This window comes from Oryx dammah, unplaced genomic scaffold (assembly GCF_014754425.2).
Source record: "Oryx dammah isolate SB20612 unplaced genomic scaffold, SCBI_Odam_1.1 HiC_scaffold_5, whole genome shotgun sequence".
NCBI lineage: Eukaryota > Metazoa > Chordata > Mammalia > Artiodactyla > Bovidae > Oryx > Oryx dammah.
Genome location: NW_024070189.1, coordinates 97,771,185 through 97,792,301, shown reverse-complemented (window position 1 = coordinate 97,792,301; position 21,117 = coordinate 97,771,185). Strand labels below are relative to the sequence as shown.

The following is a 21,117-nucleotide window of genomic DNA, read 5'->3' as shown; positions in this document are numbered from 1 at the left end:
CTCCCACAGTGTCTGTTTTTGTCAGCTCACTGCATTTCATGGATACCAGGGGCCCATGGCCTGGTCGGTGAGCCTCTGGCCAGCAAGACATGCCACCTTCTGTGTCAACATGAGATTTAATTCTTGAAGTGTCAACACTGAATGGCTTATACAGATTAAAAAAAAAAACAATGTCCACAGCCTTCACATCAGTTTGAACCCTCTGCCCTGGGGCAGATGGGCCTTAGTACCATGAGCCTTGTTCGGCAAGGGGCTGAGAAGGGCTCTGCCCCTCTCCCACCGAGCCTCAGTCTTAGCTTACCCTAGAAGCAAAGTCTCAGCACCTTGGCCTCTTCTTCTGTAGCAAAGACAGATGACAGGAAAGGGCCAGGCTGGGCACGAGTCCTCATTCTTTCCGGGCCTGGTGTACTTGAGGGGGCTGCCCCTACCCTGGGTGCTGACCGGGGTGGAGCTGAGAGGCAGCAGGAAGTAGGTCCGACCCTCCACCCTTGCTGGGTGTTCAGGGGTTCGGTACCAGATAGTGGCTGTCACCCTCCTCTCCATGGTGTGTGCGGGGCCCGAGGCAGGGAGCAGAGCAAAGAGGGAGGAGAGGAGGTCATCTGTGTGTGCAAAAGCTGCTGAGGCCACAGGAGCTGCTGGTTTGGCCAGGACTGCGTCTTCACATGCCAGACTCTGAGGGCCTGAGGGCCTGGAAAGAAAGGAGCACCACGTCAGAACGGAGTCCAGAGACCCGGGGGCCTTCTGTCCTGCACCCCCTACCCCAGGCTCGGCCCTTACCTGAGTCTGATTGTGGCTAGAGCCAGACCCAGAGGTGGTTGTGGCGAACTCGGAGTACCTGTTCCCAGCAACCATGCAGGCCCACCTGCGGTACTCCTCCCTCACCTGTGGGGCACAGGGGCCAGGTCAGGGGAGGAGGGGCCCAGGACAGGAGGAGGGTCCCGGCCCCGCCCTCAGCCTGGCCTGCGGCCCACCTTCTTGTTAAGGAGGCAGTACAGCACGAAGAGGAAGAAGCCCTGCAGGCAGTTGAGGATGCTGAAGATGTAGGACAGCACCCAGCTCTCTGGGTCGAAGAGGAGCAGGCCGAAGACCCAGGTGCAGCCCAACACGAAGAGCTGGGCGATGGCCGTGATGGTCAGCACCCTGCAGGGAGGGGGCCAGTTGCAGCTGGGGGCCCCACCTCACACACCCACCTCTTCTGTCGGCCCCCCTCTCTGCCTGTCTCTCACCTGACTTTCTTTAATTTCTTTATGTCAGGGTTGATTTCAGAAAACTTCTGAGTGAGTTTCCAGACAGTAATCACAAAGATGATAGCATTGCCCTGGGCAGGAAGCAAAGAATTCAGATTAGGGGGTATCCTTGGAACTCGCAGGGAGAAAGCTGGTACAGGGGCTCAGTGTGGAGCTGAGTGCTTCAGATTTTCACGGGTGTGGGGTGGGGTGAGGTGAGAGTTACCAAAACGATGAAGGTCACAGGTCCCACAAAGCTCCAGAGGAAGCCACCCTCAAAATTCAACCAGCAGCTGGGCAAGAAGGGAGGGTCTGGTCAGCACCCAGTAAGTCCAGAGGGGAGCAACAGCTCTGTGCAACCCCCAAGCCCTGGCCTTCCCACCACCTCGCGCTCACAATTTCTCGCGGCCATAGCCCTTGCTGTAGGCGCCTGCCGAGATGCCCACGATGAGCAGGGGCACGCCGTAACCGATCAGGCAGAGCCAGAGCTTTCTCAGGCCTTGGCCCTGGAACACGCGCACCACGAGGAAGTAGAGTTCCACGCCCTCGAGGCTCATCCAGCAGAAGGCGGCTAGGAAGCAGTAGTGCAGCAGCACGGCCACCAGGCGGCAGCGTGTCCCCACCTGCGCGGGGGAGGGCGGAGGGACGGGGTGGTGATGTCAGCGGTGGGCGGGTCCGGGACAACGCAGAAACAGTGAATGGGCAGGACCATATGCTTCCGCTGAGGGGAGGCCGACCACCCCACCCAGCTGGGAGTAGGCGGAGCTATTCCACTCCGGCCCTCGCAGGTCTAGCGCCCAGGTGCGAGGGGGGCGCTCCACGGGGCAGGGCCTCACCTCGCCGCCTTCGTTCTCGATGCCCGCCAGGAAGATGGCGGAGCCCACGAAGAGGCAGATGCAGAGGTGCAGGTGCACCGTGGTGCGCGAGCCCTGGATGGGCCGCACCAGCAGGAAGGTGAGGATGCACAGCAGCAGGCAGGCCAGCGACAGCGCCAGTCCCACCTTGGTGATCAGGGCCAGCTTCGGGTCCTAGATGCAGCACGGGCGGGCGGGACTCCATCAGCACCCTGAGGCCTTCCTGCCCTCCTTGTGGGCCCCACCACCCACCCACACCCACCTGGGACCTGGCCTGCAGGACTCTGATCAGGTGGCTCATCTCCCTCCACCTCCTCTACCATCAACATCTGAATAAACCTACCATGTCTCTCACCCTATATACCACCACCCCGGCACCCATGTGTGCAGCAGGTATCCCCAGTTCCTCTGGATGAGTGCCCCACTACACACCCAGACAGTTCTCCTTAGACGGTCCCCCGTGTATCCTCAATGGCTGCAACCTTCTTTCCCTACACTGATGAGCCCACCTCTCTGACCCTCATCTCCATCTCATCTCTTGCCTCTCCGACACCTCGCTGCAACTATGAGCTCATCAAAACCCACATTTGTGTCCTTCCTGGGCCTTGGGCCTGGACCGCCAGCCTCCCCTACTCTGCCTGACCCATTCCAGGTATTCACATGGCCCAGTGTATCTATGGATCCCTCAGGAGCTTTTAGCAATATTTAACAACTTGATGGAGGTTCCCCAGTGGCTCAGTGGTAAAGAATCCACCTGCCAATGCACTAGGAGATGCTGGTTTGATTTCTGGGTCAGGAAGATCCCCCAGAAGAGGAAAAGGCAACCCACTCTAGTATTCTTGCCAGGAGAATCTCATGGATAGAGGAGCCTGGCGGTCTACAGTCTGTGGGGTCATGAAAGAATTGGACACAACTTAATGACTAAACAACAACTTGTTGGGGGTGGGCCATCAGAGGGGCACTGGCTGAAGTAAGGCCCGCAGTGCCAGGCCACTCTCTTTAGTTGCTGAGTCATGTGGAGGTCTAGGGGTCCCAAGCAAGGGGCTGCATCTGGTCTGTGCAACCATGAGGAACCTCTGGGACCATTCCACTGAAACCAGCTGCCTGTCCCGCCTGAGCCAGCCATGCCACAGTGGGTTTCTGAGGATGGCCCCTTCTGCTCACCTCCACGTCGTAGTGGGCCATGAGGATGGCAAAGCTGCTTAGGTGGCTGCACTGGCAGGTGATGCTTCCGTTGCCGCTGCCCATCTTCCAGCAGCCCGAGGTGGCCCAGGACCCGTTCCCGTTGCTGTCTTTCTTCCAGAAGGCACAGATCAGCTCCTGCCGTGGCTTGAGCTCAGGCTGTTCCTAGGGAGAGGTGGTCATAGAAGTTAGCCTGGAACCCTCTCATGGGTACTGGGCTTGGGTGGACCCCAAAGAGGGCTGCTTCTCCTTTGACAGTTGTCTACTGAGCACCAACTGTGTGTGCCAGGCCAGGGGACCTGGGAGTGAACTGGGGAGACAGAAATCCCTGTCCTTCTGGGCTGACATTCTAGTGGGGGAGACAGACAGAAAATAATACACCTAATAAATAAGTAAACTAGATAGTGTGTTAGCAGGTGCTGAATGAGAAAGAAAAGAGCAAAGGGGAAAGGTGGGGTGTGATTACAGATGGTAATTTAAACAAGCAGGTCCAGGAAGGCCTAGAAGAGTAGGTGACATGTGAACGAGTTGACAGGTTAAGGACTGAATCTTGGCAGAGAGGTGTCCCAGGCAGAGGGCACGTGTCAAGGCCCTGAGGCACGTGTAAGGAAGCAGCCTAGTAGGTGGGGGTGGGGGAACGAAAGCTGCTAAGAGACCACAGGGACCTTGGCTATGGGGTGAGCAGTGTGGCTGATTGCCCTCCCCACCCCAGGACTCACATGGAGGGTGAAGGCAAAGGACACATTGGAGTCGAGTTTCTCAGTGTTTGTGTTGCTCAGAAAGACAGAGCTGACCGCTGAGAGAAGCGTGACCTTGGCACCTCGGACAGGACTCTCGTAGGTCTCTTTCAGCTTCTCCAAGTCCAGTTTCAAAGAGGCATTGGCCAGCAATTTTTTCATGTTCTGACTGGAGAGGATGCCCACCACGGAGGGGCCTAGGGGACAGACATGCTGGCTCCCTTCTGCTCTGCTTGCTTCCGTGCCCCATCCTTCCTCTGAAGATGTCTAATTCAAGCTCGCCCGTCTGCCGTGATGCCCAGAGTCCTGCCCCAAGGCTCGGTTTCCTGTGGCTGCATATTCTGAAGCTATGTTGTTGTTCAGTCCCTCAGGCATGTCCGACTCTTTGCGACCCCATGGACTGCAGCACGCCAGGCTTCCCCGTCCTTCACCATCTTCTGGAGCTTGCTCAAACTCACACCCATTGAGTCAGTGATGCCATCCAACCATCTCATCCTCTGTCGCCCCCTTTCCTCTTTCCCTCAATCTTTCCTGTATCCTAGCCGTATCCTAGCTTCTCCCTCCCTTTCCCTGGAGTGCTCGCTCTGGGTGCCTGCCATTACCTGACTCCCCGGCTGCAGCTGCCACAGTCCAGTCCAGCAGCATCCGTGCGTGGCTCTGGCCCACGGTGACATTTCCTTTCCCCTGCTCCTGGACCACCAGGGACAGCTCTGAGAAGAGAGAGTATGGTGATCGGGGGCTCTGGGTGTGGGATGGGGTCCTGGGGGGCTGGGGTGGAGCAGGACGTGGTCTCACCTGTGCCGTCATCCGAACGGTAGGTGAAGGAGCCTTTAGGTATGGCTTTGGCCAGGGTCCTCAGGGTCTCTTCGAGGCCTGAGAGCAGGTGAGTGGCTGTGACGTGCTTAGAAGGCTGATCCAGTGATTCCAGGTCTCCTGAGTTCTTCAACAGGTCATCCACTGACCTGACGAGGTCCTGTGGGTGACGAGTGACAGCTCCTGGGTTACTGCACCACAGGGGCTGCCTGAAGGACCCTGGTATCTCGCCTCCCCTCACCCCACCCCCGCAACTGGAGAACCCCCTGGGTTGCCTGGGGGACAGAACCAGGGGAATCATCAAGACACAGCAGTAGCCAGAAGATGAGTAAGGGGATTGAGCATGTGCCTGTGTGCACGTATTATAACAGCAACATTATAACAGCAACAGTGCTTAACATTTATCACTCACTGGCTTTATGTCAGGCCCTGTTCTAAAGTCTGCGGCTTTTCTGGTGGCTCAGTGGTAAAGAACCCACCTGCCAATGCAGGAGACGCGGGTTCAGTCCCTGGGTCAGGAAGATCCCCCAGAGAAGGCAATGGCTACCCACTTAAGTATTCTTGCCTGGAGAATCCCACAGACAGAGGAGCCTGGCAGGCTACAGTCCATGGGGTCGCAAAGAGTCGTTCATGACTGAGCATGCATGCAGGCACCTTCTCAGTCTGCAATGCCCGAAACAGTTGCCCTGAGCCCCAGATGTCACTTGAAATATGGCTCCACATTGAAATGCTAATAGTTTTAATCTATGGGGTTAAATGCAATTTTCACATTAATTTCACTTGTTTACTTCTTTTTGAAAAAATTAATTTTTTAATTGAAGGATAATTGCTTTATAGAATTTTGTTGTTTTCTAGCAAACCTCAACATGAATCAGCCATAGGTATACATATATCCCCTCGCTTTTGAACCTCCCTATCTCCCTACACATCCCACCCCTCTAGGTTGATACAGAGCCCGTTTGAGTTTCTCTACGTCTGCTTCTCCATTGCTGTCCTACCGTTTTTTCTAGATTCCATATATGTTAGTATACGATATGTATCTTTCTCTTTCTGACTTACTTTGTTCTGTATAATAGGCTCTAGTTTCATCCACCTCATTAGAACTGACTCAAATGTGCTCCTTTTAAGGGCTGAGTAATATTCCATTGTGTATATGTACCACAACTTATCCATTCATCTCAATGAACATCTAGGTTGCTTCCGTGTTCTAGCTATTGTAAATAGCACTGCAATGAACAATGGGATACATGTGTCTTTTTCAGTTTTGGCTTCCTCAGGGTATATGTCTAGGGGTGGAATTGCTGGGTCATATGGTGGTTTTATTCCTAGTTTTTTAAGGAATCTCCATACCATCTTCCATAGTGGCTGTATCAATTTACATTCCCACCAACAGTGCAAGAGGGTTCCCTTTTCTCCACACTCTCTCCAGCATTTATACTTCTACTCTTTAAATTTATTCTTTACCTTTATATTTTAAAAATGCAGCTACTGGAAAAATTCAAATGACATAAAGGGCTCACATATTTCTCTTTTAAAAAATTTATTATTATAATCTTTTTAGAGGCTCAATATTTCTACCAGGCCAAGCACATATGACATATAGTATTTATATTGTATGCCAGGCACTTTTCTTTGAGACTCACTCCTATTAGTTCATTTAAACCTTTTCCCCAACTGGATGAAGCAGGTACAATTTATGAAGTGAGGCAACTGAGGCTCAGAGAGGGGGAGTCACTTGCCTGAGGTCACACAGCAAGAACTGGCAGTGGGTGGGATGAGGGGTATTTGAACTCTGTAGCCTTGCTCCAAAGGTGAATTCTCAACTGCTCCATTCCACTGACATATTCCTCTCAAACGTGTGTGTGTGTGCGTGCGTGTGTGCGTGCGTGCACCTGGAGAATTCCACAGAGGGACTGAGCAACTAAATAACAGCAATCTGTGACTTTTGTATACAGATGTATCCGTTTGACCAGAGGCCTCTGCTTGGGCATCTCCATTCACACTGAAACATCCTCCCGCCACCCCACACTGTCCTGCCCTTACCTGCATGGATTTCTTGGCCGTGGCTGGTTTGAAGTCCCTGCTCATTTTCTGGACTCTTTCGAAGAAGGCAGAGAGTCTCTGGAGAGAGGGGAAAGGTGGGGAAGTCAGAGAGTTTCATCCTGGGTGGGGGAGCTTCGGGGAAAATGAGTGATCTGGGTGAGCTGGTTGGAGGGATTTTTTGCCGCTGGTCCCGCTGGGGCCACTCACCTGGCTCTTGATTCCAGGGGGAGCGGTCCAGAGGGGGAAGGAGATCTCTGCAAGGGACAGGACAGCAGTTCATTAGCTGTGGCAGTGTCTGTGTTTGCTGTGGGCGGGGCCTGGGGCCAGGGCAGTGCAGGTACCTTTACAGGTGGTGTTCTTTTGCTTATCCCCAAATCCAGGTTTAGGCTCCCAGCCTTGGCGGCAGTGGCATCTGTATGAACCCGCAGTGTTGACGCAGACGGTGGAGTTGTGACACCGATGCTCCCCGGAGCTGCACTCGTCCTTATCTGGGGACAAGAAGGAGGAGCTCAGGCGCTGCCCCAGCCCTGTGAGGCCCCTGTCCTCCTTGTGCCCCTCTTTTTCCCATATTAGTCCCCCAGGAGGTAACGCCAACCAGTGTCCACACATCCTCGAGTGGCGGACACTAAGCTTATTTATGGGAAGCGTGCAGAGTTCTGACACACAGCAGAAGAACCCCGCACATATAGGCAAGTTGTGAAAATACTGAAGTATCTTTTCTAGTGATTAGAAGAGATCCTGATGCTGGCAAGAGGAGAAGGGGACGACAGAGGATGACATCGCCTACTCAGTGGACATGAGTTTGAGCAAACTCCGGGTGATAGTGAAGGACAGCCTGGGGTGCTGCAGTCCATGGGTTGGCAAAGAGTCTGACAGGACTTAGCAACTGAACAACAGTTAGCTGCTGCCTAGAATCCCTGGGAGCTTTCCCCTTCGTACCCCAGCTCCTTCTCCAGGACCCCCCCAGATCTTACATTTAATTAACACATTAATCACATTTAATTAACAAGAATAAATGCCTGGCATAGCAGGACACCTCCAGCATTCATTCTGTTTGGTTTGTGTGGGTGCCACTGAATATGTGATCGGATGTTTTGAGTGTGGGCTCCCAGGTGGCTCAGTGGTAAAGGCTCTGTCTGCCAGTGCAGGAGCCCCAGGAGATGTGGGTTTAATCCCTGGGTTGGGAAGATCCCCTGGAAGAGCAAATGGTAACCCACTCCAGTATTCTTGCTGGGATAATGCCATGGACTATAGTCCATGGGGTCGCCAAGAGTCGGACAAGACGACTTGAGCATGCACGCACACTCCAAGAGTGTAACATCTGAGCTCCGAACCTTCACAGACAGTGTTGTTTGGGCCGTTCGGGGATCCAGCAATAGGCTTCCAGCCGGGGCGGCAGCGGCACTCATAGCTGCCCACGGAGTTGAGGCAGTGGGTGGAGATGTGGCATGGGTTTTTCCCCGAGGTGCATTCATTCACATCTGAGGACAAGGCCAGAGGGTTAGCATTACCGCCACTTCCGCTTCTCACTGCCCAGGACCAAGGACCCCACTGTGACTTCACGTGCTAGCACCTGGTGACCTTCAACTGGACTCTTAAAACACCTGTAAGATGGGCGTGGTAGGGGCCATGGTCCTCAGTTTATAGGCAGAAAAACTAGGAGTGAAACTGAGTCACAGGGGCTGGACTTCCAGACCAGCCCTGGACCAAGGTTCCCCTTCTAGGAACTGGAAGTGAGAGCTTCCTCTGCTCGAATGTGACAGATGCAGAAGGGGTGAGGTCTGGGAGATGTTCATAGAGCCAAGTTTGAGGCCTGAAGTCTCTGCTGTCTCCCTGGTCCGTGGTGGGACCATTCGGGAAGGCGATCCTCAGGCAGGGCCCTGGCAGACCCTTGTCGTCACAGGAACCTGAGTCTCCTCTCTGCTGCTTGGGCTCCAGGAACTGCCTCGGCTCCTTCCCTTGCTCCAGACCCGCCTCACCCTTTCTTGCTGAGGTTTCTACCTGTGCAATGCCTCGGGTCATCTGGGTTGAACTCCAAGCCGGGTGGGCACTGGCAGGTATAGCTGCCCTCGGTATTGATGCAGATGCTGCGGCCTTTACAGACTCGGGGTCTGTGCTGACATTCGTCCACGTCTGCAAGGGGAAGGAGAGCGTGATGGATACCTGCTGCTGTGGACAGCCTTCGGGCCTGCAGTTTGGCCACGTTTTCTGGTATAGAAGGATCCAGAAGGGCCCACTCTCTTCCCTGGTGAGTGAGGGCCTTTCCTCATTCACATGGAGGCATCCTATGGTGAGCATGGTGGCCCAGATGTTCTGTTGTCCAGATGTGGCCAGAAGTGGCCCAGTCCTCCCCGTCTGCCAGCTCTGGCTCCCTCAGCCTCCCTGGGAAGCTCCCAGCTTGGATAGGAACATAACAGCTGCCTGTGTCCCAGTCTGAGGATTTGGACGAAGGACTGGGTGGGCCTTCCTGGGAGCTGAGGGCAGCTGCATTCCCTCAGCAGGGCCCATCTTGGCTCCTAGTGATGGACTTTGTCCTGACTCCCCCAGGGCGAGGGCTGCCATCTGAGTTCTCCTTGGATCCTGCGGACTCCAGCAAGACAGCACTCTCCTGTCCTTGCTAACTCTGAGGCTCCAGCTCCCTGAAGATGGACCAAGATCCACCCCTGAGTCAGGCAGCTCAAGGACAATGTTTTGGGGCAGTGGCATGGAAAACGAGAATGACAGAAAAAGGTCAGGGACACCCAGGCAGTGGGCGCCAGGCTGTGCTCAACAGTGGGGCTGGTGTCTGGCCAGGCAGCTTTGGGGCTATGCAGGTACCTTTTTCTGATTCCCATGAAGGCTTCCCACAGACTGACAGGAAGTGGTAAGAATCCATATCTGAGCGAAGTTCACAATGAGCAAAGGCTGGGTGGCTGAAGCAGGGAGCAGGTGCCCTTGGGTGAAGGGTGGCAGGTGTTTCTGCCATCTTGGCACTTGGCCTCCCACTGGAGACGCAGATCTGTGCATCCTGCTGGGTGGGGCTCAGCCTCCACCTTCTGTCCCCACGTGGTCTGGGTCACTGTGGGGCCCTGACTGGTCTCCTCAGTAAAGGGTCAGGCCAGGGGCAGCGGTCTCCGACGACGTCTCATCATCTGGTCCAGATGGAAGCCTCTTTGTTCAACTGACTCTTGCAGCAGGTTGGGGGGTGATGTCACCCTGGGACACCCCTGACACAACATCCTCCCGGGCCTCGGTCATCAGAACTGCCTCAGGTCTGTGAACTGAAATTACTGGGGAGGGTCAGGGTGGAGCCTTGGCTGGGGTGGGGAAATAGATGGAGGCTGAGAAGCTGAGATGTGGGTCAGGGTGACAGAAGGCGTCTTCTCCAGGCAGGTTGCTGGGCCAGGGGCATGGCCAGCCAGGGACCCTGGACTGTTCCTTGAATCTCCTCCTTCAGTATTTCTAGACAGGTCCCCAGAGTCCACCACGACCCAGGTGTCAGAGGCCCCAGTGGGGGGCAGGTCTCCTCCCAGCAGTCATTAACAATGGCAAGAGGACAGATACGGCTCTGGGACACACGGTGCTGTGACCACACTGAGTACCTTGAATGTCACCTCTCCTTTGTGTTATGCAAATAAGATGCCACATGACGGTGGGGTGGATGTTCTGAACATTCAGAAGAGCCCCTCTGCAGAGGTTCTGAGCCTTGGGGTTCCGAGAGGGCTGGGAGACCAGGCAGATGCACAGGACGGCCTTCTGATGCCAGAGAAAGTGGGGTGAGGAAGCCAGGGAGCAGCCCCCACAGCCTGGACACGGATGGACACATGCTCAGGTGCAGCAAAGGCTGCAATGCTGAAATGGGGGTGCACAGACAGTCCAGCTGAGCCCGCCAGAGAGCTAGGTCTTCAGGCGGCAGGCTTTAGTCCCAGTCAGTAGGCTGCTCTCCACCTGGCACCCTTCTTGAGGCCCTTGGAGGTCCCTCTCCCAACTCACTCTTGTTCATGCATGTCTCTAGAAAAACTCGCAACAGTGGGTGGGCAGCACACCCAGTCCAGGCATACTGAGTGGGATCCATGACCACCATGTACTGTTGTGCAGGCTGATCACTGCACAAGGGTATCCAGCCAAGGAAGCAGGTGAAAACCAGCTCACACTCCATTCCCCAAACACACGGTTCAATGAGACGACAGGGAACTTTTCCCTATTCACGTGAAGGCTCTGGCCAGGCCATATGTTTCAAGCACAACATCCACCCACAGAGGACCCTGTGAACCAGCAGAGACCCCACAGATGCAGGACCTCTCTTTCCTCCCACCAGGGAGGCTCTGCTGCCCTCTATCTGCAGGGCAGGAGGGAAGGGGCTGGGACCAAGGTTGTGGTCTCTTCTCTGGGCAGCAGAGTGGGTCAAAGGACCCTCCTCAGAGTCCTCTGGATCCTGGGTTCAGCCCCCTTCTCACCTCCCACCTTCCCTCTCCTCCCCTCCCCATCCTCTGTATTCAGGTCTAACCATCTCCATGGAGCCCTCTCTGGAGTCCTGTCTGCCCACTGCTGGTCTCCTCTGCCCCTTCCCCTGCCTATCTTCTCCCACTGGAAAGGGGGCAAAGCCTAGTGATGTGTGGAGGCCAGGTTCCTCCTAGGTCCCTGGTGAGGGAGTGGACAGGACAGCTGCTCCTGAGCACCCACCCTGGGGCAGAGCCCCGAGGATGCCCATCCTGGAGAGGGTGAGTTAGATCATGATGACCATAATTTAAAATGCCAACAGCCCTCACTGTTTTGTGCTTTGTTATTCTTCTTCTTATTTATACCCCAGCAACTCTATGAGGTAAGCACCGCTGTCACACACTTTTTACAGATGGGTAAACTGAGGGACAGAGCAGTGAAGTAACTTGTCCAAGATCACACAGTTAGTAAAAGGCAAAGCTACTTTTGTTATTATCTGTAAAAGACACTCTTTTTGTTTGTTTAAAGCATAAACTCACAATTATATTATCACATCTCACATGTTAATGACTTCTTTTTTTTTTTTGGCTGAGCTGCGCAGCATGTGGGATCTTAGTTCCCTAGCCAAGGATTGAACCCATGTCCTGTGTATTGCAGGGTGGATTCTTAACCATTGGACCACCAGAGAGGTCCCAAACAGTGATTTCTGAATCAGTATCCTGGTTAGTGTCACACACAGAGAGATCAGGGGGCAAAGCCAGGTCCTGGGTCCCTGCTTCATCATGCCACTCTGCCTCTCTGTGCAAGCTGCACAGACATAGGTACACCTGTCCCAACACAGACCTGGGTGCCACCCCTGAAACCAGGATGCTGCAGGAAGGGCTCAGCACCTGAGGCTCAGCACCTGAGGCCCCAGACCTCAAGAATGAGAGGCGGGAAACACAGCCTCATTCTTACCTCGACATGTGTTCTCACTCTCATTCCGGAAGACCGCTGCCCCAGAAACAGGCTCATAGCCTGGGCTGCACGTGCAGTAGTAGCCCCCTTCTGTGTTCAAGCAGTCTGCTGAGCTTCCGCAGTCCACTGCCGAGGGCGGGCCACACTCGTTGATGTCTGGAGCACAACAGGGCAAAGGGTTACCGCCCAAAGGCACAAGTTTGGTCAGTGCAGAGATCCCCAACCCCTACCTGACTCCCCAGCTTTGGGCCTGAAGTTTAATCACTATCTTTTTAGAAAGAATTAGACTCTCAGGCCAGACAGCTGAGACTGGGCTGTGGCTGGAGCAAGCCACTCCTGAAGCTTGTGCAATCAGCTCTGTTCTTCTTGGCCCTCTGGCTGTCACCCCAGATTTAGACACAGTGGGAAGTGCTGAACTGGGCTGTGGGTAGAAGCTCTGTGTCCCCCTCCTCAGTCCTGAAAGGACAAACTGAGGCACAGACTCCAGACTCCTGGAGACCCAGCTGCCCTCTCTCCAGGAAGCCATGTGTATTCATGTCTCATCTCTCCATCTTCATATCTTTTCCTTTCTCTTTTTTTCTGTCCTTGATGATGGACCTGAGGACAAAGGCTGAGTCCCCCAACCAACACCCATGTCCCCCAGAAACACTGGACTGTACCCCACAATCTCTGCATGTCACGCCATCACCCCCAAGCTGCTGTACCGTCACAACTCTCCAAGGGGTCGGTGAAGATCTCCCCAGAAGAAGAAATGAATCCTGGAGCGCAGCGGCAGGCAGTGCCATTGACACATGAGGAGTTCGGAGGGCACCGCAGAGCGCAGGCTGTGGGGATGGAGACCTTGGTCAGAAGGTGAGGGCTGAGCCAGGGGCTGGGGACAGGGACAGGATCAACTCCAGGAGACGGGATGCTGGGGAGGCGTGACCCTGGCCTTCCCCCTGTAACCGGTTTGTCTCCTGCTTGGGCTGAGGGGTGCGGGCGGAAGTCTAGGGCCCCTTCCCCAGGCTCCAGCTGTGGACCAAGTTGCTCCCAGCAGACTCACCCTTGCTGTTCTGGGATCCAACTTCCGACAGAGTCAGCAAGAAGCACAACACTGGAACAGAGAGGGCGGGGTGTCAAAGGGGCCACCGAGCAGGGAAGGGCGGATGCAGTCCCCAGAGTAATGCAAACGAGGAAGAGGGGGCTCTCGGCCCCTCCCAGGCTTGGGCTCTGTCTCTGTCCGTTGCTCAAGGAGAAAGTGGGTACGTGGCATCTGCCTGCGAATGAACAGCCACGGCCAGGGGATCTGCCACCTGTCACCTGGAGGTGGGTTTCAGAAACTGAGGGATGGCAAGCTTCCCTGGTGGCTCATAATAAAGAATCCACCTGCCAGTGCCGGAGACATGGGTTCAGTCCCTGGTCCAGGAAGAACCCATATGCCACGGAGCAGCTGAGCCCACATGCCACAAGTACGGAAGCCCGAGGACCCTCGAGCCTGTGCTCCACAGCAAGAGAAGCCGCCTCAGTGAGAAGCCCAGAAACCACAGCCAGAGAGCAGTTCCCGCGAGCCACCACTAGGGAAAGCCTGTGCCCAGCAACAGACTAAGCACAGCCAGAGAGAAAGAAAGAAACTGAGGGATGAGGAAGAGTTCCAGGCACCGAGGGGTCCCAGCTCCTGGGGACCTGTGTGGGCAGCAGCTCAGTAATCAGACTGGAGCCAGGCGGCCCCAGGTCTCATCCTGGACTGCGGTCAGGCAACCTCATCTCTCAGAGCCTCAGCTTCCCCTTCTGCAGAGTGGGGATGATGACAGGACCCATTTGCTAGAGTACTGTGAGAATTAAGCCTGCAAATATCGCCTGGTGCATCAAAGTGTATTGTCATCAACGTTTCTTTTCTTTAAGTTATATTGGAGTATAGTTGATTTATGGTGTTGGGTTAATTTCAGGTGAACAGCAAAGTGATTCGGTTATACGTGTACATATATTCATTCTTTTTTCAGATTCTTTTCCCATAGAGATTATCACAGAATGTTGAGTAGAGTTCCCTGGGTAATGTTTCTTTATGTAAGGAGGGGGCAAGATCAGGCAGTTTTCTCAGATTCCACCCCCAACCCTGAATCTAAGATCCACCAGCTCTCATACCCTTCCTCAGGGACACAGGTTCACCCACCCCACACCCGTGTCGGTCAGTCCTGACGGCTGTCCTGGGACCCAGTGGCGATATTTCACCTTGGGCTCCCCCTGCCCCCACCCCAGCGCACAGGAAAATGCTGTGGGTTCACACTGGGGATGTTGCTGGAAGGGGGTCCTCTCTGGCTGTACTTACCACCCAGGGGTACCCCACTCTCAGGGCCTCTTCAAGTCATCAGGGCCTTCAGAGATGGGGATCTCCTTACAATTCCCCAAAGAGAGAGAGACAAGAAGACATGGGGAGAAAATAGAGATGAGAGAGAGGGAGGAAGAGAGAGATGAGGAGAGACAGATGGAGAGAAAGACAGAGGCAGAAGTTCAGGCAGTGATAGAGATGGCCAGTCCTAAAGGAAGTCAACCTTGCATACTCGTTGGAAGGACTGAAGCTGAAGCTCCAGTAACTTTGGCTACTTGAGGGGAAGAGCCGACTCATCGGAAAAGACCCTGATGCTGGGAAAGACTGAGTGCAGGAGAAGCGGGTGACAGAGGATGAGATGGTTAGATAGCATCCGCAACTCAATGAATATGGATTTGAGCAAACTCCGGGAGACTGTGGAGGACAGAGGAGCCTGGCGTGCTACAGTCCACGGGGTCGCAAAGCGTGGGACACGACTTAGTGGCTGTGCCACGAGAGAGACGGACAGAGAAATAGGGAACTCAGCAAGAGAGAAACAGATTGGACAAAGAAACACAGAGATGTGGAGACTGAGAGCGAGACAGGCAAACAATTAGGAGGCAGAGGATGGAAACAAAGGGGGAGGGAGGAGGAGGACAGTGCAGCCGCAGGGGGAAGCATGGAGGGCCTGGGGGAGGCACCTAGTCCCTGCCCACCTGGGAATGCTGTAGGAGGCAGCACAGACCCCAACAATCCAGGGAGACCCAGAAGGGGGCAGTGGGCGGACGGATGGGGGCAGGAGGAAGGGCAGGAGTGAGTCACTTCCTGGGCCAAGGGAAAGCATGACTCACAACTTGTCGCCCCTGGAGGGAGCTTCCAGGGGAATTCTGGGGTCTGTCATTGTGAGCACGGCTTAAAGGGCTGTGAGGGGTCAGCAGACCAGAGGGTCCCCTGGCCACTCAGTCCCTAAGTCCAAACGTGATACCCTCAGGTTGGCGGTGGGCATGGAGTCCCTCCCAGAAGCCCTCTCAGCACGGGTAAACCGAGGTTGGAATGCCCTTCCCCTTCCTCGTTTGCGGATTTCTCTCGTCCTCCTCTCTGGTCACAGGGCTTGGCTAGCTCCCCCCTCAGCTGGGACTCAGTTCCTCTTTGCAGGACAGCCCCCAAATTACTGCCGTCCCCCACCCCTCCCACCACCGCAGCAAGATGCAGCCTGGGCTGATTCGTCCCCATTTCCCAACTTCCTGCTCACAACTGCCCTGTTTGTGTCCATTCTGCAGATGGAATTGAGGCCTGGAGCCCAGAAAAGGCTCAGGAAGAATCTGGTGAACAGAGGAGCTTGGGAAAGTTGGAACTGGGGCCTCCCTGGTGGTTCAGTGATGAAGAACACACCCACCAGTGCAGGAGACATGGTTTTGAGCCCAGAACTGGGAAGATCCCACATGACGAGGAGCAACTACGTGCGCCACAACTACTGAGCTTGTGCCCTAGAGCCCCGGAGGTACAATTACTGAGCCAACGTGCCTCTAAGAGTAGCCACTGCAACGAGAAGCCTGTGCACCGGAACGAGAGAGTAGCCCCGCTGACAGCAACTAGAGAAAAGTCCTCGCGGCAGTGAGGACCCAGCTGAGCCTAAAACAAATAAAAAACAAAAAGTGACAACACTTAAAAAGGTGGAATGGGGTCAAGTTTCCCAGACCCCATATCCCAGCGTGGGGGCGGGACAGCTCTTCTGAGCCCCATGCCCTCCGCCAGGGCGGGGTCGGGCTCTGCTCCCCCACCACAGAGGCTCCCAGGCCACGATTTCTCCATCTGGGTCCTTGGAAGTCACCCAAACAGGAGCTGGGAGAGGAGCTGCTGGTCATCTGCGCCCAGTCCCATCTGGTTTGCATTCCCCCTGGCGAGCCCTGAGGGGTTAGATTCCTGGGGTGGGGGCAGGGCGGGCATCCTCTTTTTCTCCTCCTCCTCAGACCCTCCAGTCTCCCCCCAGACCCGCCAGTGAAATAACAGCGTGCGTGTCCTCAGTTGCTTCAGCTGTGTCTGACTCTTTTCAACCCTTATGAACTGTAGCCCACCGGGCTCCCCTGTCCATGGGATTCTCCAGGCAAGAGTACTGGAGTGGGTTGCCATGCCCTCCTGCAGGGAATCTTCCCAACCCAGGAATCCAACCCATGTCTCCTGCATCACAGGTGGATTCTTTACCGCGGAGCCAATAAAAATATTGTTTACTTAATTCTTCCTGTGAACCAGGAATAGTTTGCTTTGGAACTCACTTAACACAGCCCAATAAGGTGAAGATCGGTCTTACCCCCATTTTACAGATGTGCAAAGTGAGGCTCAGAGGCAGTGAGATTCAGCTCCAGTGACACACCACTCCCCTCTCCATCAGGTGTGACCCACAGACTCCTCTTTCTAGCTTCCCCGCCTGGGAGCCACTGAGCTTATGCCTGCCAACCTGGGCCAGCACGGGGAATCCCGTCCCAGGGCGACCTGGGAAGCCCTGGTTGGTACCTCAAGCGCCATTTCTTCATTCTCTTTGTTGCTTGGTTGCTTAGGCAACCAGCTGCCCAGATAACCGTTAGAGCCACCCTGGGTGGGGCGGGAAGGGGAGGCCCTGGGGAAGTCACAGCAAAAGTTCAAACCTGCCACCAGCGCCGAGCCGGTAAAATCTTTTCCACCCGCCTGCAGCTGAATCCCAGCTGGGTCCGGGGGAGCAAGAATGAGGGTCTCTGGGGCTGATTTTGCCACTGAGACAGTGTGGGACATGTTGGGGGTACCCCCATCTGGCAGTGAAGAGGTCCCGCCCCCCAGTCCTCTAGCCCCCCAGCATCTCCCTACAACCCGTGTTAAGAGCCGCCACCTGTGTGTGTGTGAGAGAGAGAGAGAGAGACAGAGAAGGTCTCCGCACTCCCTTTTTGCCCCTCCTCCTTTCCCAAACCTGTCTCCCACTTTGGGAGCAGTTCAGAGAGCTCAGCGATTTCTCTGGGAGACAGGGACAGGCTCTAGAAAATGCCGGAGAATCCTGCCACGGTGTGGGGGTGCCTGGCCCCTGGCCCCAGGCCCCCTCAGCACCCGCCCCCAAGCCCGGCCATGTGGCTCCCTTCCAGGCTGGCCCCAGAGCTGCCAGCTGCACCTCGCATTTCTCCAGGGAAAAGAGGGTGCGGGGGCTCCCTGGCCGCTTGCCCTTACCCCTCAGGGCCCCAGAGCGCTCACCGTGAAAGAGAAGAAAGAGGCCGCCGTGGGGGCCTCCCATGGTCCGAGCTGGCGCAGGGGAAGCAAATGGGGCAGGGCTGTTTCTGTCGCCGAGCCGGGCAGCTGTGCAAGCTTTCCCAAGGCCCGCCTGGCCTTTATAAAGGGGGGCGGGGGAGCAGCCGCGAGCCCAGGGCCCTCCCCGGAACTGGCGGGGCAGCTGGAAGCCAACAGGAAAGTGGAGCGAAAACACAGACCCAGGGGCGCCTAACGCGCGCGCGCGCACACACACACATTAAGGTACAACCTGCCCTTTGGGTGTGTGCACTTTCTGGCCCCTGTGTAAAACGGCTGGCGGATCCCAGAGGCTAGAGGACGGGGAGGAGTCTTGCCAGGACCTGCTTGCCTTGTCTGGCCAGAGGCGTGTAGGCTGGGGAGGGGCCGCGCTCAGAAATAACTCGGGGCTCCCACGTTGCGGGGACCACCCTGTATTGGCTGCCTTGTCTTGTTGAATCTCTAACGCCAGTTTCTGCGCTAACAGGAACTTCCTCCTTTGTTTTCCAGATGAGGAAACTGAGGCCCAGAGAGGCCAGAGTCCACACGAGAGCTGTGCGGGGGGTGGGGCATTTTAAAGGGGCCCTTCGTGGAAGCCAGGCTGGCTGGCGCCAAGAAAGCGGAACTGCGGGGCCCCAGGGCCTTGGAGGTCCGAGGTCCAGGAGCTGGCCTTTTCTGGGCCAGCGTTTCACCTGGTGGGAGACATATTTCAGGGATTCATGGACACTGCGTTAATCAACAGAGAAATCACATCATAGGAGAGTTGTTTCCTTTTCTAATTAGTCATGTGACTGACTTGTCTCTGAAACCATCTCATCTTTTAAAACAAACAAACAAAAAAACACTATTATTTGTAAAGCACTTAATCTGAGCAAGGCCAGATTCACCTAGAGAAAGTGAAAGAAAATGTTAAGTCTCTCAGTTGTGAAGCTATAGCCCACCAGGCTCCTCTGTCCCTGGAATTCTCCAGGCAAGAATACTGGAGTGCCCATTCCCTTCTCCAGGGGATCTTCCTGACCCAGGGATTGAACCCAGGTCTCCTGCTTTGCAAGAAGGTTCTTTACTATCTGAGCCATTATGGAAGCCCTTTAGTAGATTCAACTAGAGTTATCTATCTATTTTAATTCACTGACTCCTCAAAATACCTTTGAGGCAGATGTTGCTATGATTCCCATTTTGCAGAAGGGGAAAGTTGAGGCACAGTTCACAAGTAGCTAAACGGAGATCCACAAGCAGGCAGCAGGGTCCCCAAGTGTCTGCAAGGAGCCCAAGCTCCAGCAGAAAGTCTCAGTTGGGGCTAATGTGTCTTTAACACCCTGGTAGCCCTGAAGTTTTTCCAGCTAGAATCCATAGCTTTATGTTCCTTGTGTTATTATGTATTTGTTAAGCTTACAGACTATCTGAGGCAATGAGAAGGGTTTTTTAATTAGGACATCAAAATAAAGATTCTTTTAAAGGAATGGATTCAAGAATGCAACAGCATAGACAATTAAATAAAACATTAAGTACATAATAGTCTAAAAGGGGGAGGATTGTGGTCATGGAAAAAAAAGGTCACCCTTGGCCAAAGACAGACAAACATTATCCCAGGGGTGGTGGAGCACCCCCAGTTGTAAAATTAACCCATTCCTGCCCTTGCTGTCCTTTTGATCTGTACAGGTCATGGAAAGGGGGCCCCATCAGGGAAACTGGGGCCTCTCTGGGCCTCAGTTTCCCCAGGGGGAGGGGAGAGGATATGGGAGGAGACTGGGAAGTGAGGGAGCCAGACCAGGCCCAAAGTGGATTTTTGGCTTTTTTCCTTTAAAACTGGAAACGCCAGGGCTGGACATCCTCCCCTCCCCTACAGGTCTGACAGCTGGTGCTTACAAAAGCTGGGGGGGGGTGGGGGTGAGGTTTCCAGCCTAGGGAGCCACTGACCCCCGCCCCCACCCAGGGATGTGTCTTGGGCCCTTGGAGCAGGTGTAACCAGCTTGGGACTCAATTTTCCTTTCTGGAGAATGGGACTATAATGCCTGTCTGCTGGCTTCACAGAGCAGGCTGAGGAAGGAACCAGTGATATGAGAGAGAAGGCTTGGGGAAGGCACAAAGGGGGACATTACACTCCCCCACCCCCACCCTGGCTCCTCCCCCTCCACCCCCTCCATAATCTGGCATAATCAGCAAGTCCTACAGCTCTGCCTTGAGATGGACCCAGAATCTTTCTACTTCTCCTTCTTATTGGACCCCACCCTGGTCCAGCCATGTTATCTCCTTGGTCTGTGTTCCAGCTTCTGCAACGCGCCCCATCCCCGCCAACCCACACTCCTTTCCCCTCCAAGAGGCCCAAGGGTGCCTGAGTCAGGTCTCATCTCTCCTCTGCTCAAGAGCACTCCATGGCTCCCTCTTCCCTTGGAGTAAAACCACGTGTCCTCTTTCAGCCCATAAGATCCTGCCTGCTCTGCTGGGCCACCTCCCTGCCCTCACCTCCTCCCACTTTCCCACTCTCACTTGGCTACAGTTTTTCTTTTGGAAAACACTGGGCGTGGTGTGACCGCAGGGCCTTTACACAGGCAATTGTCTGCCTGGAGCACTCTTACCCAGAGAACCAGGTAACCTCTGTCTCCTCTCCCTCCTTGCCCGAACGTTCCCTGACCTAACCTCCACCCAGGCCTTCGTGTCATAAATCTAATTCTCTGGATACTCCCTGCTTTCTGAGTCTGTCACTGTTCACCATCCCCCCATCATAAAATCTACCTACTTAATTTGTCTACTGTCAGCCTGGAGGGCAGAGCTTTGGTTCATTTGCCTTTCTGCAGAAGCAGAGCTTCCCTAGCGGCTCAGGGGTAGAGAATCCACCTGCCAATGCAGGAGATGCAAGTTTGATCCCTGGGTGGGGAATCCCCTCGAGAAAGAAATGGGAGCCCACTCCAATATTCTTGCCCGGGAAATCCTATGGATAGGGGAGCCTGGTGGGTTACAGTCCGTGGGGTCAACTTAGCAACTAAACAAGATACAGAGCAGAGCCTGCACCCAGTAGGGCTCCACTGAAGGAAGTCCCCTGCAGCCTTCCTGATCTGGCCCCTGCTGAGGCGTCACGGTGTTTCTCCCCCACCCTCTGCCCTGAAGTCCCAGCCCCAATCTCATGACCTCTGGTCCTCAACTGTGTGGGGCAAGGAGGGAACATGGTCCCTGTTGATCAGCTGGGAAACCAGCACGTGGGTGAGGTGGAGTGGGGTGTGATCGGGCCGCTGGCCTGCGATTCCTCAGCTAGGAAGTAACTGATCCAGGACTAGTCAACCAATCAGAATGATAGCCGTATATATTATATTTTTAGTATTGTAGCTGCCATGTAACATGTCACTGGGCTTCCCAGGTGGGGC

The 21,117-nt window shown here is 54.8% G+C and overlaps 1 protein-coding gene across 4 annotated transcripts; it reads right to left on the bottom strand.

Moving 5' to 3' along the window:
* Positions 1-97: 97 nt before the first annotated feature.
* Positions 98-17,849, bottom strand: ADGRE5 (adhesion G protein-coupled receptor E5). Of its 4 annotated transcripts, XM_040240925.1 has the most exons (20): positions 17,729-17,849; positions 13,274-13,324; positions 12,936-13,055; positions 12,232-12,387; positions 8,857-8,988; positions 8,190-8,336; positions 7,197-7,343; positions 7,063-7,109; positions 6,856-6,933; positions 4,795-4,972; positions 4,602-4,709; positions 3,982-4,196; positions 3,245-3,427; positions 2,063-2,254; positions 1,623-1,849; positions 1,453-1,519; positions 1,227-1,318; positions 972-1,140; positions 778-882; positions 98-688 (listed from the first exon to the last, which is right to left on the bottom strand). In XM_040240925.1, exons 1-20 carry the CDS (start codon positions 17,766-17,768, stop codon positions 659-661), a joined length of 2,484 nt encoding a protein of 827 aa, XP_040096859.1. In that variant the 5' UTR covers positions 17,769-17,849; the 3' UTR covers positions 98-658. The 4 variants fall into 4 exon arrangements, with proteins under 4 accessions (XP_040096859.1, XP_040096860.1, XP_040096862.1 ...); XM_040240926.1 differs by lacking the exon at positions 8,857-8,988; XM_040240928.1 differs by lacking the exons at positions 8,190-8,336; positions 8,857-8,988 and having other exon boundaries at positions 7,197-7,332; positions 12,221-12,387.
* Between the last annotated feature and the right edge of the window lie 3,268 nt (positions 17,850-21,117).

Excerpts from the sequence above, each read along its gene's own strand:
- ADGRE5 (XM_040240925.1), bottom strand. The coding sequence starts at position 17,768 with ATGGGAGGCCCCCACGGCGGCCTCTTTCTTCTCTTTCACG. Across the intron at positions 4,710-4,794 it reads CCGTTCGGATGACGGCACAG|AGCTGTCCCTGGTGGTCCAG; the intron begins GTGAGACCACGT and ends CTCTCTTCTCAG. Across the intron at positions 883-971 it reads ACTGCCTCCTTAACAAGAAG|GTGAGGGAGGAGTACCGCAG; the intron begins GTGGGCCGCAGG and ends TGTGCCCCACAG.